The sequence below is a fragment of the Astatotilapia calliptera genome, chromosome 22, assembly GCF_964374335.1.
Source record: "Astatotilapia calliptera chromosome 22, fAstCal68.1, whole genome shotgun sequence".
Lineage (NCBI taxonomy): Eukaryota > Metazoa > Chordata > Actinopteri > Cichliformes > Cichlidae > Astatotilapia > Astatotilapia calliptera.
Genome location: NC_137442.1, coordinates 16,555,462 through 16,571,762, shown reverse-complemented (window position 1 = coordinate 16,571,762; position 16,301 = coordinate 16,555,462). Strand labels below are relative to the sequence as shown.

Sequence of the window (16,301 nt, the reverse complement as noted above, 5' to 3'; positions counted from 1 at the left end):
CTTATTACATTATTACCACTAGCGGCCCAGCAAATTTTAGGGTTGCAGTTATGCTGCAGTAGGTCTAAACTGCTGGGGGATTCCCATTATGCACTGAGTTTTTCTTCTTCAGTCAACTTTTTCACTCGTATTCTGTTTATACACCTCTCTACATTAAATTATTTAATTATTATTAATCTCTGGCTCTCGTCCACAGCGTGTCTTTATTCGGTCTTCCTCCCTTAATCCCAACCAGTTGCGGATTAAGGGTGCCGCCCCTCCCCGAGCCTGGTTATTCTTCTTGTTGAAAAGGAGTTCTTCCTTCCCACTGTCACCAAAGCACTTGCACATATGGGGGCCATATGCTTGTTGGGGTTTTCTCTGTTTTCTTTCTTTTTTTCATTGTAGGGTCTTTACCTTACAATATAAAGCACCTTGAGGCAACGGTTGTTGTGATTTGGCGCTATATAATTTCAACATTAAGTTATAAAAATTGAATTGAATTAAAAAGTAGGCAACACAATGGCCTCAGTAAAAGAAAGAAATGAGTTCCAATAGTGACCAGTAGAAAACCACCACATTCACACGGAAAATAGGGTACACAAGATTTATTTTTCTTTCAAAGCTGGAGATGTAATTCTGGCCAGCAGTCCAGGGCATAAGTGCACCATGGTCACAGTTATCAGCCTGGTTCCAAACAGGAAAAGATGGTCACTCATAAGGACAAGCAGTCACATATCAGCCTTGCAACTTCCCCAAAAAGACTTTCCACCCACCTAAAAGGCCTTGTGTTAGTAGGAAGTGAGTAATAATAATGAGTAAGAATTATAATAATAATTACACATATTTTCCACTGAAATGACATCAACATACTTTAAAAACATGTGACATGTAAAAATAAGAAGTTTTTTTTTTTAAACTCGATTAATAAACTAAGAGTGGTTGCATTCAAGCTGCAACTTTTCTTTCGTTCTTTGACTTTTATTGCAAGTTTTTTGCTAACGTGAACATGAAACAGTTTTTCCTCAAACGAATTAAAGTTTCAACAGTCAGTCAGAGATTCAACACAGTTTATCCTATAGCAGGAATATTGTCCTATTCTTCACAAAAACCTACGTTTTTACAGTTTGTTGCCCAACAAGTGTCCACAATAAAACCAAAGAGCCAAAAATAAATCTCTAACTAACACCAGCTCACCTTCTTTTATAGGAGGGACAGAAAAAAATAGAAAAAATTCTTGGCAATATTAATTAAAATCATTTCAACTTGACTTCATTGGGAACAGGTAGGCCATTCACAGCTGCTACGGCATTATCCACCATGCACTGAACCGTCCGTTTTATTGTAGCATAGGTGTAGGTGCCAACGTGGGGTGTGATGAGTACATTAGGCAGGCTGAGGAGAGGGTGATCCCTGCACAGAACACAGCAAGAAAAGCATCAGGAGACAGCTGATGTTCATTCATGCTTCCTTTAATTTTCATCCCATTTTGTGTGACTGCATGCACAGGCTGGTAAAGGGGGGATATTTTCCTCTCCAAACAAAATGAACACATCAGAGAGAGCGAGGAAAAACGGCTCAGACTGAAACACCACAGAAGACAACAAAAGTGCATGATGACAGAATCATTTCCATTGTTAATACCTAACCAAATCACAAACACTCTCAGGGAGGTAGGTGTAATATTGTCACAATCTACAATGAAAAAATACTCTCATGAATTTCTCAAGGCAAAAAAATGGAATACTATTCAATGGCCAAGTCAGTCACATAATCTCAACCCAATAAAAGATCCTTTTCAGATAGTGAAGACAAAACTGAAAGAAGAGAGACCCACAAACCAGCTGAAAAAGAAGGCGGATGCAGTAAAGCTCTGGCAGAGTAGAAAACACAGCATCTGGTGACACTCATTGGTTCTAGACTTCAGTAAGTCATTGACAGCAGAGGATTTTTAAACAACTGTTGAAACCCGTCCTTATATTTAGCTTTTGTTTTTAGTTTTTCCAATTAATTTTGAGTGTCTAAAAAATGTGTAAATGTATATATAAACATGTCTGTAATTCCTAAAGAGTTAATCTATTACTTCTGTTGAACCCCTTGAATTAAAGCTGAAAGTCTGCGTCTTAATCAGACTGTTTGATTTAAAATCCACTGGGTGGTGAACAGAGGGAAAATTACAAAGATTTTGTCTTTGTCTGACAAATAATGGACTTAACTGTACATCTTGAAAAAATATTAAATGTAAGATTCTTCAAGCGTCACACTGAAACCAGCACTGCATGGCTTAAAACACAACTTAAAGGCCCTGTTTTGTTCTAATAAGAGTCTGTTTACACTGTATGCAAGAAGCCATTAACCTTGAGTGCCTCACATGTAAGAGTTCATCATTATTATTATGTGATGTACCGCTCTGGCTGCAGAGCGTGGGTGTCTTCAGAGACATATTACCTGGGTAAAGGTTCAGGATGAGTCACATCTAAAGCTGCAGCTCGAATTTCTCCAGACTGCAGAGCTTTGACTAAAGCATCCTGATCAACAACCAGACCTGAAACATGAAAAGTCACAAAATCAGGCTGAAACTCAGAGACTGGTGAAGACTCGCAGTCACAGTATCCTCACCTCTGCTGACGTTGACCAGGGTTGCAGTGGGTTTCATGAGGGACAGCTCCCTGTGGCTGATCAGGCCTTTGGTTTCAGGGGAAAGGTTGACAACGAGCACAACAAAGTCGGCCTCCCTCAGCAGGTCATCCATGTTCTCACAGTAACTCGCCCCCACTGACTGCTCATCTTCAACGCTCCTGAACAGCACAAAAAAAAAAAGCAATCACAAATGTACAGTTAATGCTGCCACATTTATTAATGTCAGATTTCTTTAAAAGCTGGGATTCAAAAACACTATAGTGCCAAAAGCATTTGCTCACAAAACACACGATGACCTCAAATGAATGTCGTGTTTTTAATTCCGCTCCGGACTCGTGAATCTCAACCCAGCAGCAGCGGTAACGTTTGCACGTCCTCTCCCGTTAATGCGGCAGGTGAATAATCAACTAACAGTGCATATTATGTTAGCGCGATCTGCCTTATTACAAAGCCTGCCATTACTGTGCATTTAGGTGACCATGATGAGAGAGACAGACAGAGTCTGGCTGGCTCAGATGCTGGCAGTTCTCGCTGCAGTCTACCGGTAGCATCTCCTTTCGGGCCAGGATAGACGAAAGTTCAGTAAGTGAATGTGTTTAATTGTAGGCAGGGACATTACTGGATATTCTTGTGTAATTGCTACAGAATAATTTATTTTATACTTTGTTATTGCTACAGAAGAATATTTATTTTATTATTTTACGTTTACAATTTTTTTTTCCTGGGGACCCTGTGACACCCCATTGAAGAGCCATAGGCTGGATCTCTTAAGATCTCACTGTTGGGTTTGTAAGACCATGTTACTCCTAAATTTCTATCTTGTTCAAAGAGAAGATATTAAACAAAGTTCCAAGCTAATCGACCTCAGTGTTCTCCTTTTTTAAAAAGAATTGATAAGAGAATTGATAAAGAATCGAATCATTAAACAGAATCGAAAACGGAATCGTGAAAATCTTATCAATACCCATCCCTATTTACAACGCTACATCTGAGTTTTGCATTGGGTGAGTGAATACTTCTGGCAGTAGTGAAGTACTGTGTATCTATTCAGGTCACTTTAGCAGGATTTTTTTGATCTGTTCGATGAATTGGTGCTTACCTTCTGTGTCTGTTGTGATACAGGATCTTCATATCAAACCCTTTGCTTCTCTGAGCAATTTTGTATCCGATGTGTCCCATTCCGATGATCCCCAGAGTCGACCCGGTGACTTCGACTCCCACCAGGCTTTGTGGTATACTGGTAGTCTTGGGGTCAACAGCTATTTGGTGACCTATGAGAAACATTGCCATATTTCCAGTTTAAATATCTTTGGGTTTTACTCAAACTGCTCCACCCTGGGATCAGATTTCAACCTTTGACCTCACCTTCAACTATCTTTCTTGCGGATGCCAGCAGCAGACCCATAGCCATATCTGCAGTGGCGACACTCACCACGCCGGGCGTGTTGGCCACCTTCACCCCGAGACTGGTAATGTACGGCACATCCAGGTGGTCGATGCCCACTCCTCCATTGGCGACCACTTTTAGTGATGGAAGCGAGCTGAGCAGCGACGGCTCGGCTGCAGGGAAGGTGTTCCACATCAGTATGGCCTGGATCTTTGGGCCGTGCTGCTGGGGGTTTTGTAGAAAGTCTCTGAGGCAGATTATGTTGAAGTGTTGTTTTATTATGTCAGTGACCTCTTCGATGAAACCCTGCTCGCCCACCTCTGAGATCAGAGCCCACGGTTTGTCCTCTGCCATCGTCTGATTGGATAAAGCACAGGATTCGTAAAGGAGAGGGTAAACAGAAAAGAAAGGCACTGGGACCAGTTCCCACCTGTTTCCAAACTTTACACTACGATCTGGATTATTGCCTAGCATTGACATTAGTTAAAATCCAGTTTTATCTTTTTTATTATCCCCAAATGTATCATCCAGATGACTAGAACCACTGACAGGTAAATTGAATGACATTGGTAACCAATGCTACGGTGGTACCTGTCAAACGTTGACGTGTATTTAGTATTAAGTACATAAGAATTGCTTTTTCTAGTCCATTTCCTGAACATTGTAGTTTCACTACGGCAGACCCACGTCATTGACAGCTGCCGTGACACCATTACGTAGCCATGCTCGTAGTGCATGTAGCTTGGGAAGGTTTCTAATGAATCGCTGCATTCTTAAAGATTTTGAATGGAGTCAGGTGACCAAACAGAAAAAAAACCCATTTCAAATGGAGTTTAAAAAAATGGATGTACATGGTTGTATTTTCTGTGATAGTGAGTTGGCAAATCTTTTATTTTAGTGTATTACAATGCAGTACTTATGGTTGCAGGCCAGGGGACTCATCCTGCCCCAGGATGTGAAACAACTGTGAAAATAATCAAGACTGGAATCTGTTCAATGAATACTACCAATTTGCTTTTGTTGGGGGAAAACTCTGTAAAAGACCCAGGAGAAATAAAGACACAATGAGACAAGATCACTTTTTATGCTTTAACGTGCACACGGGTAAGCTGTTCAGAACAACTCACAACGTGTACAGAGGCTGGGCACTTTTTATAGGAAAGACAGTGAGAACAGGATAAGAAAATACAAAACAGATAAAATAAACAACTCCATATATGGCGCTAGTCTCGTCAGCAGAGAGCTGGGAGAAAGCTGTGAGAGATAAAACAATCTAAAACAATATGTCCCAAAACAGTATGTCTTTGCTGAGAAAGTCTAAAAAGATAATTCTAAACTAATCTAACCATAGACAAAAGGGCATGCTTGCACATTTAAAAGAAGGTAAAGAAACATAGAATCATTTTTCCTGTAACAGCTTTTAACTGAAATATTTGTATTCACAAATGCAGAATTTTCAAGGCTAACCCTGACTTGACTGGAAGAATGATCTAAATCTGTTTAGTAAGTTTCCGAAGGTATTTAAAAATGGATCAGCCCTTAAATTATTCTCATTACTTAATCATTTTAAGTTAATCTTACTGAGTGACCCAGAATTATGAAGAACAATTACCAATTAACAAAAAAGTTTCAACTAATTCCTCTTGTGGGACACCCACACTGTATGTGTGCAGAGCTTCAGCTCCATGCACTCAATGACTCTGGAGAAATTAAAGGACATAATAGTTGACATGAAATTCTCAGTTGATTACTCTACCTGTGTGCCAACATTCACAAAGATGCCGCAAGATTCCAGAGAAATTAAAGGAAATTTCTTCTCAACTGCAAGAAGATTTGACTGAATTTCCAATAGAAGTAAATCAAATGAAAAATTAAAAAACATATTCTCTTCATATCCTCATTTTCATTTCTTCATTTACACACACACACACACACACACACACACACACACACACACACACACACACACACACCCCTTTACTGTGTCTTCAAAGGCACACTATAATAAACGTAATTCTGATGTGTCAATCCTTTTTTTTTAGTCTGTTGAACAAAAATAAGCAACGAAGGAGAAGCGCTACCATAAAACTTAGTGCAGGAGCGCAAGAAAATTTAAGCCGCAGATAAGCGGCGGTTAGCTTCACGGAGACCATTTTAAGGTCGTTAGGATTCTCAGCTCTCTTTTCCCTACTCCCTTATGTACCATCCTACTCTCTTTCCTTGACCTCGATGACATTTCGAAGTCAAAGAAAAGTTGTTAAGAAAAGGCGACAAGGTGTACTTTTGGAAGGTATAGCCCTAATGTTTTCTTAAAATCACCACGTTTTTCATTAGCTCAGTGTTTTAGGTTAAATGCTCTGTGAGACTGTCGGTCACAGCCCACCCCTGGACCAGGCTCAGCAGCACGACCCACAAAACCTGTTTATGTTGTAAATTCACTCACAGTTGTTGAGCTCTTTCCCGGGTGCTCCTCAGAGAGGAAGAACTCTTTAAGGAACGCGCAGGATTTCAAAATAAGGGCTCTTAAAAGCAGTATGACTTGAAACGACAGATGTCTCCTTAACATGGATTTCTTATTCAAACATTTAAACTTAGATCATATTATTACATAACTGGACGTCTTTATTTACTAAAAATGACAGCTCACTTATTGTTTTTAATCTTATATATATATATATATATATATATATATATATATATATATATATATATATATGTATACAGTGGGGCAAAAAAGTATTTAGTCAGCCACCGATTGTGCAAGTTCCCCCACTTAAAATGATGACAGAGGTCAGTAATTTGCACCAGAGGTACACGTCAACTGTGAGAGACAGAATGTGAAAAAAAAATCCATGAATCCACATGGTAGGATTTGTAAAGAATTTATTCGTAAATCAGGGTGGCAAATAAGTATTTGGTCACCTCAAACATGGAAAATCTCTGGCTCTCACAGACCTGTAACGTCTTCTGTAAGAAGCTTTTCTGTCCCCCACTCGTTACCTGTATGAATGGCACCTGTTTGAACTCATCATCTGTATAAAAGACATCTGTCCACAGCCTCAAACAGTCAGACTCCAAACTCCGCCATGGCCAAGACCAAAGAGCTCTCGAAGGACACCAGGAAAAGTATTGTAAACCTGCACCAGACTGGGAAGAGTGAATCTACAATAGGCAAGCAGCTTGGTGTGAAAAAATCAACTGTGGGAGCAATCATCAGAAAATGGAAGACATACAAGACCACTGATAATCTCCCTCGATCTGGGGCTCCACGCAAGATCTCATCCCGTGGGGTCAAAATGATCATGAGAACGGTGAGCAAAGATCCCAGAACCACACGGGGGGACCTGGTGAATGACCTGCAGAGAGCTGGGACCAAAGTAACAAAGGTCACCATCAGTAACACACTAAAACGGCAGGGAATCAAATCCCGCAGTGCCAGACGTGTTCCGCTGCTGAAGCCAGTGCATGTCCAGGCCCGTCTGAAGTTTGCCATGAGAGCACATGGATGATACAGCAGAGGATTGGGAGAATGTCATGTGGTCAGATGAAACCAAAGTAGAACTTTTTGGTATAAACTCAACTCGTCGTGTTTGGAGGAAGAAGAATACTGAGTTGCATCCCAAGAACACCATACCTACTGTGAAGCATGGGGGTGGAAACATCATGCTATGGGGCTGTTTTTCTGCCAAGGGGACAGGACGACTGATCCGTGTTAAGGACAGAATGAATGGGGCCATGTATCGTGAGATTTTGAGCCAAAACCTCCTTCCATCAGTGAGAACTTTGAAGATGAAACGAGGCTGGGTCTTCCAACATGACAATGATCCAAAACACACCGCCCGGGCAACAAAGGAGTGGCTCCGTAAGAAGCATTTGAAAGTCCTGCAGTGGCCTAGCCAGTCTCCAGACCTCAACCCCATAGAAAATCTGTGGCGGGAGTTGAAAGTCGGCGACAGCCCCAAAACATCACTGCTCTCGAGAAGATCTGCATGGAGGAATGGGCCAAAATACCAGCTACTGTGTGTGCAAACCTGGTAAAGACCTATAGTAAACGTTTGACCTCTGTTATTGCCAACAAAGGTTATGTTACAAAGTATTGAGTTGTATTTTTGTTATTGACCAAATACTTATTTGCCACCCTGATTTACGAATAAATTCTTTACAAATCCTACAATGTGAATTCATGGATTTTTTTTTCACATTCTGTCTCTCACAGTTGAAGTGTACCTCTGGTGCAAATTATTGACCTCTGTCATCATTTTAAGTGGGGGAACTTGCACAATCGATGGCTGACTAAATACTTTTTTGCCCCACTGTATATATATATATATATATATATATATATATATACACATTTCAAAGCTTTAAGCATTATTAATACCTCAGGCTCTTCATGCAAACAGAGTCAGAGAGAGTTATTTCGATCACGTTTGTTCATAATGTGATTGTTTACTTATTACCGTAACAACGATAATAATCAAGTAACAATTAAAAATTAGTAACGAGGCAATCCTTTATATCTTAACCCTTATGTGTAACCAAATTCAACAGGTGTAGACTTATTAAACAACGCGTGCGGACATATATGACAGTTATAGACAGATATACTTGACAAAAGGAGCTTTAACAACAACAACAACAACAGCAATAAAAGCAGCTAGCATTCAATATTATTATCTTATTTTTTTTATTCATCATTTCATAAGAAGCTTTTAGTTAAGGTCACTGCCCCACTTGAGTGGCTCCAAACTGTGGTGGTTTTACACACTTGCCTAACAAGTGAAAGACGCCCAGAGACGCAAATCCCTTTGGGGTTGTGTCAGGAGCATTCCACATAAAAATAAAGAAAGAAATTAAGAAATCATCCTTAAGGTGTGTGGAGAGGAGCAACAAAGTAGTGAAAAGAAATAGGTTTGCATAAAAATTAAGAATTGTTGAACAGAGGAAAATAGATACTCCTGCTGAAAAATAGTATTATCACTGTTTAAGGAAGTTAATTTGAAAGATCATATTTGTTAAGCAAAAATACAGAGAGACTGAAAGAGTCTGGGGCAAAACTGACTAGAAGAGAATAATAAAATAGGAATAAATGGGGATAGTAGATCCCTTACTGGATTATCAGCCTAATAAAAGATTAAAAGCTAAATAAGTTGAAAATGGAGCTGATTGAATTGAATACAAGTGCAAAAAGGATGAATTGGATCTGGAGCATAAAATAAACTAGATCATAATTATAATATATACAAATTAATAATAGCAATAATAATTTAAACTAATATTAATACTATTAATAATAACAGAGCTGGGATGAAAACCAGATAAATAAATCACACAAACACATAATAAATGACATAGGGAGGTTTGTGTGGTGTTTGGCAAATATAGAAGGTAGTGGTGATGATCTAAGAACATCTGGTGTGGAGGGTGTGACAGAAAAATAAATAAATAAGAGCATATTTTGGTTAGAAAGAAGATACGAGAATCAAGATGCCATCAACAAATAGATCTAAGTGAAATGCAGGAGTGTAGAGGATAATAATAATGTCTCAGAGATTGCATGTCAAATGTACAGTGAGGTTTAGTTATCACTTAGCTTTGCTATGTGTTGTCTTGCTGTTCATATGACTCGGTTTAATAAACCCTGTTTCAAGAATTCTGCTCTTTTCCAGAGGATCTTTGATTTTAATTGGATCTAAAAACTTGGTTACCTTGTTGTCTTCAAAATTTCTGACCCAACATCATTCGTTTCCATCATTTTCCACGCTGCACACACACAATCTGATACTAAATGATACAGGTCACAGGATCTCCTGAATGTCTTCACTGTAAATGAGAAGCTGGACAATACCATTACTTTCTTTAGCTGGCACACAGGTTTGTGCGGGATCGTCGCCTTAAGAACCCAAGAGGCAAGTGCTGGAGCCCACAGGTTCCTTACACGCCGGGTATAGCACAGACTGCTCATTCTGGCTGAAAAGTTAGTGATATTATGCATATTAATTACGAGCTCAGTAACAAAGAGCCCGTAGGCTGACAAAATTATTCCAAACATTCCTGTGTGCTTGGAGACCAAGTGTTTTTAAAATAAGTAAGAGAGCTACCTTTCAGCTGAAACCTGGGTGGTTTGTCTCTGCTGCGTCCTCAAACTGGCATGAAGAGCGAGCTGGTGGGAAAAGAGCTTGTTCTAGAGAAATATTAAACACATAAGACCTTACGAGGATTATTTCTTTGACAGCACATTGTGACATGTACTCCCTCCAGCACGGAGAAGAGAGAACGGGAAGAAACCACTGTTCCCAGCGACTGGGCAGGTGGCTGTTTCCTGGATGCTGATTGGTGCACCAGCCTTAGAGAACGATCAAAGGTCAGTCGCCACTGTCCATAAAGAGACAGTCCATGAAACTCAAAGGAAGTTTAGAGTACATTTGGTTTATAAGTAATCTGGAAACCATTTAATGACAAGGGCAGAGTAAAAAGAAAAAGCGTCATTAGCACAAAATCAAATAACAAATTTTTACATTATGAACAGTGTTTAACCCCCTAAATATTATGCATTGTACACATGCAATTCATCCTAATTAGCATAACTGGAGGCTATAAAAGCTTTATTTTTTTCACCAAACAACCCACATATGCTCAACCATAAGAATATAAGCCAGTGCATCCAGTTATCCCAAATTTCTAAAAGAGTTCAGATGGGTCACGTTCACATCAGTCATGATGAAAGTCCTGAAAAACTGGTGAAGTCAGAAAATTTAAGGAAAACTGAGGCTGTGGGAGATGAAGAAGATGTTACAGTAACTCAGACATTTTTTTCTGCTTATCCATTTCAGGGTCACAGAAAAGGCTGGAATCTACCCCAGCTGTAGGAGGGGAGGCAGGTTACACTTATAACAGGTCACCAGTCTGCCTCGGGGCTAACACAACTGCTCCTCGACTGGCTCCTCGACTGGCCCCACAGCAGCTTGTGCTCCCACCCTTACATCATTTACCCTGAAAACACATATGTGTCAGAGCCGGATGGAAATAGGAGCATTTTTAAACATGCAAGACTGGGACCAGTCGCAGTTCTCGATGATTTTGTTGAACGGTGAGATGAGCCCAAACTTCAATTAAACAGTCTGACACAATGGTCACTGCTTTCAGAAAATGCACTCATACACAAGAAGTCACGTACTTTAAGGGACGGAAGGCAGAATTTTTTGAGTCTAATAAATATCTTAAAAGATTTACTGATTGAAAGCTGAACTTTGAAACAAACTATGAAGCTGCCAGCAGAGGAAGAGAAACTGTCCTCTTTGTGCTGACTAAGAGCTCTTAACGACCAAAAGCTTCTTACAGCACTGAACTTCTCTCTGAGCCTCAAATACTTGGATTTCCACAAGGACACAGATTACTTTGAGCATGCAACCACTAGGTGGCAATCAGACATTAATCTGTGACTCTGGCGTGGAGTGGAGACCTGCTTGAGACTCTGCAACAAATTAAAGCTATGAATCTTCAGGCAGCAGCCATGCTCTATCACGCAGTTTGCTAAATATATATGTAACATTATATATATATATACATTTTTAAAGATTTTATTACATTTTTAAAATCTCTTGTAAACAACTGTTTTTTAGGGAGATAGAAGATATGCTCACTTAGCAGTTTAGCCTCTTAAATTTAAAATAATGACAAAGTACATGAGCGGAGAAAGACTCTTGTTCTAAGTCTGCATGTCAGTAAGTATAGTTAGAGAAAGGTACACAGACAGTGTGAAATACTTACTTTCTTACTAAAGAAAGTAAGAAAGTAATGCATGTATTTTGGTTTGAAGTGTTGTGAAATGTTGTGTCATCACATGATTTCACATTACATCATTTAAAACTATTGATACTTTTTAAATAATATAAAATGATCATTTTCAAATTAATGCAGGGTTTGTAGCAAAATGTAAGAATGTAGTGTCTTGTTTTGGTTTGATATTTTTTTATGTGTATATGTGTGCGTGTGTGTGTGTGTGTGTACACTTGCATATGGTCTGGTTATGAATCAGTGAACAATGATTTGTAAATTATTAAATAGTATTGAGCAGTGTAGGATCACATAAGTGTAAACATCACCCTACTCTTTTTCAGGCATGTAAATTGTGTTGTATAAAAAAAACTCAACGTTGTATTTCTTTTGCTTTGTTTATTTTCTGTTTTCATATTTACATGTCAGAAATAAAACATTTAATCAGTCAATCAGTCAAGTATCACGCTTGTCATAAATACACAGTGATAACACCCCTAGTTTGGACGGTAAAATATTTGCAAAGCTTGCATACAAAGCTTGTCTAACCACCTGTCATACATGCATTGTAAGCAAACACAAGTTTGCCAGGAATACTGCTCTGCAGCTGTAGTTCTTTGAGATAAGGTAGAAATGCTAAAATTGAGGAGGGATATTTTAGGGCCACTTTTCTTGTTTGATCAAACACATTTTGTAGTGTTGCTGCAGAGCTTTACATATCACCCTCACCTGATGAACCTGAGGTGTTTGCTTTGATGTAATTGCCTCTGTGTGTGTGTGTGTTATGCATCAAAGCATCAGGGAAGGTCATGTGTGCAAGGCGACTGCAGATCAGCAGCTTTCCTGCTTTTTACTGTTGCATAATCTCAGGCTCTCCTCTTCTTCTCCCTCTGTCCTTTCACTCCTCCTCCACACCTGTGTCTGTCTTTTTCTTTTCTCTTTCTCCTCTTCACCGGCTCCTCCCATCCAGCTCGACCTCACCCTTAAGCGTGTACGGAGCTGCAAGCTTCTCTCTTTCTGTGGCCAAGAGTCATTTAGGCTTTCATTAAGCCAGTTCAGATCTCCAGCCAAGCTCCACTTCCATCTGCTGCCACATCTGACAGCAGGTGGCCTTTTAGCAAAGTGTTGACTCACATGGTAAACGCAGCGATTACATCTCCGCCTCATTGCACAGCACTTTCAGTGCTCTTCGTCTCTGATCACGTGATTCGTGTCAGATGAGAAGGTCAAAGGAGAGTTTGGATTTTTGGGGAAATACCAGTTCTTCCAAATAAACACGTCACAATTCATTATGACAGAGTTTGTGGCGTTGCATGTTCGAATCTCATGTCTAAAGAAAGGTGACAGGTGTTACAGCTGGCCTTAGGTGTCACACTTCACATGACACAGCAAAGAGAGAACAGAGAAAGGAAAAGTCCTTAACTACACTGCCTGTAATAGATCGCTGACATGAGGCCCATCCTTACTCTGCTTATCGGCAGCACACAGCTCTGAAGTCGTGCCTTTTTTTCTCTGTATGAGCAGATAAAAATAAAACAAAAAGCCATGGAGAGGACACAGGACTTTTATATTTATTCAGTGCTGTCTTATCTACTTCAACATTTTTTATTTTTGTTTTTCATGTATATTTGAAATGTGGAGGAAAACACAAAAATGTGCTTCATTTAGATGATTTTTTTTTCCCTTGCATGAATGTACCCACGAGGGCAATTAGTGGACTTTGATATTACCATGTGAAACATAGTCAAGAACTAAAGCGAAACATAAAGCTCCGGCAGTAAAAAGTTCACATTTGCACAGTTTCTTCTAGATTGTAAGGTGCAAAGGTTTGTGTTCATTTAAATATAAAAAGAAATGCAATAAAAACTCATATTTACTCTTAGATTTAAAAGCTTTTACCATTTATTCAAGTTCTGTCAAATAAATGTTCCCAAAGTTACACATCTCAAAGGTGCTCTACTGGATTTAGATTGTTGTTGAACATTGTAATGTTCAAGAAACCAGTTTGAGATGATCTGAGCTTTGCAGCAGCCATCAGATGATGCAAGCAACATTTTTTTCTAATCTTCTGTTATCAAATTTCAATCAGCCTGTGTGAACTGCAGCCTCAGTCTCCTGCACTTAGCTGACAGGAGCGGAGGTTGGTGTGGTCTTCTGCTGCTTCAAAGTTCGGAGATGCTCTTCTGTATATGTTGGTTTTAACAAGTAGCGATGCTCAGTTGGAATTTCAGCTGCGTGCCTGAATGCAGTGAATTGTGCTAACAAGGAAAATGAACAGGCGTACCTAAGGAAGTGGACAATGAGTGCATATTGGCCCTGTTACCTCACGGCACAAACCTTCTTTACTCCCTGCATGTGCCTGGTGGCTGTAGGTGCAGACATGAGCTTCAGTGAAAAATCTGAGTGGTTGGTGAGGCCAGAAAAGCAAACCCATTTCCAGGTGTAATGAGTACCGCATACCTGACCTTTATTTAAAGGTCAGTTTTTCTTCACTTACATTAATGATCAAAATCCTGGAGACTTATCTCTACAACGTACAAACTGCAACAATGCAAACAAGTACATCATATCGACTGTACTTTTAAAGGTACAAAAAGATACTCCACATTGTTTCACTACTATTATTTGAACAAACAAAAGTATCTGATTATTTGGCTGTTCAATTCTAAAAAATGAACAATAACTGAGTAAATAAATAAATGAAAACAGATGGAAGATCTCACGGCTAATTAGGGTAATAGTGACATGAACAAACGAGGGAGGCAGAGACTGACAGCTGAGAAGAAAGGATAGGTTTGGCTTCATCGCTCTGTGAATAACTACACGGGGGACAAAAGTTAGTTGTGCGTGCATCAAAATGAAACTTTTTATTGGTTAAACAACAGGACAGTTTTTCTTAAGAAGTGCTCCTAAATCCCTACTGAGATTTCCATCACAGGAACATGTTTGTTTTTAGTACCATTGGTATTGGTTTCGGGCCTTTTCTCTTTCTTGCAAAGATTTCTCTGTATTCTCTAAATCTTGGTAATCTTATGATGACAAATATTAGGTTGGAGAAGTGTTTGCATACACAGCGGCAAATCCCTCCTGATAGACTTCTAATATTGCACTTTATCTTTTGTCCCCAAAATTATGTTGTTGGCATTAAATTCAGAAATCCATCCACAAATAACCGATGTGCTGACTTTGTGCCTAAAATAATTTACAAATCACAGCATTCTGTTTGCATAAACTGTATATTTTACACAAGATCCAGACAAGTCTGTCGTTGCTAGAGGACATCTGCAATCCATTTCTCTCAGTAAAAAGTTGGACTATTTCATTATATAAAACACCTGTCTTCAATGACTCAGGCCACTCTGTGAAGCTGGGCTATTCTTTCAGAGGACATCCCCTCCTGCAGGTGCTGATGTCGTGCAGAAGCAGAAACCACACACATACATGCAAAGCTGACACCTGAGTCGCTGTGAAGAAGCCTGGCACGCAACGCGCATCGTGTTCTGGTTGAGAATAAATTCACCTGCTGGGTAATCCAGTCAGCCTGAGCATTAGCCTGCCGTGCATGACGTACAGCGCAGCACAGTGAAGTCGCAGGTCACCTCAGTGAAGCTGCTTTTGTGTTCTCATTGCTTCTCTCTGAACTAGCATTTGTCTGCAAATACAAAGACACATAAATAATACTTGGAAATCAGACATGTCTATACAGCATCAGTTTGTTAATAACTTTTCGGACCAGTGCCGGGAGAAATTTTTGAAAATAAGAATATAAACTCACTGAGCAGCAAAGACATCATGATGCAATCCTCCATGAGAATCTGAGTGCAAGTTTTTTGAATGTGCAACTTTTCCTTAATAAGATAACAATCCTCAGCCTAGGGACGACTGCCAAACAGCTTAGCTCACCTCCAAACTTTGGCCACACTCCTCAGCAGGTTCAGCAGCTCAAGGCTGGCTCTGTCTGATTAGGTAACAGATAATCATTAAGAAGAGGTTGTTGGGCCTCTGCTGTGCTGCTCAGTGGCTTCTCCATCCAGAACCGCCTACTTAGCCTCATCCGTAAAGCCGCTGTTACCTAATGATGGAGCCCGTGTAGAGCCATGGGCTGACTGATTTAGAAAGACTCTTTGCTGTTTGAGCTGGGGCACACCAGGCTTCACTAGTGTGCGTGTGTGTGTGTGTGTGTGTGTGTGTGTGTGTGTGTGTGTGTGTGTGTGTGTGTGTGTGTGTGTGTGCAGCTCTTCAATGGACAGCCAGTCAGATCAATGTTATGCAAACCTATTAGTCAGAGGTTGCAGTGTTGGCTTCACACAATACTCAGGGACTCTAGCCCCGGGTCAAACACGCTGATGAGCTCTCACCTCAGTTAAGAGTAACAATCGGTTAAAGGCAGCAACAGAGAACTGCGGCTTTATATCATCAAACAGTGCTAGAAAGACATTAATGTCACTGCATTAACTGCATTTTGTCCTTAAACAAGCATTCGTGTTTAAATTTGTACCATTTTCAAACTTGAAAATTG

The 16,301-nt window shown here is 39.8% G+C and overlaps 1 protein-coding gene and 1 long non-coding RNA gene across 4 annotated transcripts; both read right to left on the bottom strand.

Annotated features, from left to right (window-relative positions):
• Nucleotides 1-572: 572 nt before the first annotated feature.
• Nucleotides 573-10,285, bottom strand: LOC113015139 (putative 2-ketogluconate reductase). 3 transcript variants are annotated; one of them, XM_080296033.1, is made up of 7 exons: nucleotides 10,108-10,285; nucleotides 9,855-9,976; nucleotides 3,985-4,363; nucleotides 3,719-3,890; nucleotides 2,599-2,777; nucleotides 2,428-2,524; nucleotides 573-1,392 (listed from the first exon to the last, which is right to left on the bottom strand). In XM_080296033.1, the coding sequence occupies exons 2-7, from the start codon at nucleotides 9,969-9,971 to the stop codon at nucleotides 1,236-1,238; spliced, it is 1,101 nt and encodes a 366-aa protein (XP_080152159.1). In that variant the 5' UTR covers nucleotides 9,972-9,976; nucleotides 10,108-10,285; the 3' UTR covers nucleotides 573-1,235. The 3 variants fall into 3 exon arrangements, with proteins under 3 accessions (XP_080152159.1, XP_080152160.1, XP_026012861.1); XM_080296034.1 differs by having other exon boundaries at nucleotides 9,861-9,976; XM_026157076.2 differs by lacking the exons at nucleotides 9,855-9,976; nucleotides 10,108-10,285 and adding an exon at nucleotides 6,450-6,586.
• Nucleotides 10,286-14,225: 3,940 nt separating this feature from the next.
• LOC145423744 (uncharacterized) lies at nucleotides 14,226-15,889 on the bottom strand. Its single transcript, XR_013904785.1, has 2 exons — nucleotides 15,558-15,889; nucleotides 14,226-15,434 (listed from the first exon to the last, which is right to left on the bottom strand). It is a non-coding gene; the product is annotated as an uncharacterized LOC145423744 (long non-coding RNA).
• Nucleotides 15,890-16,301: the final 412 nt, after the last annotated feature.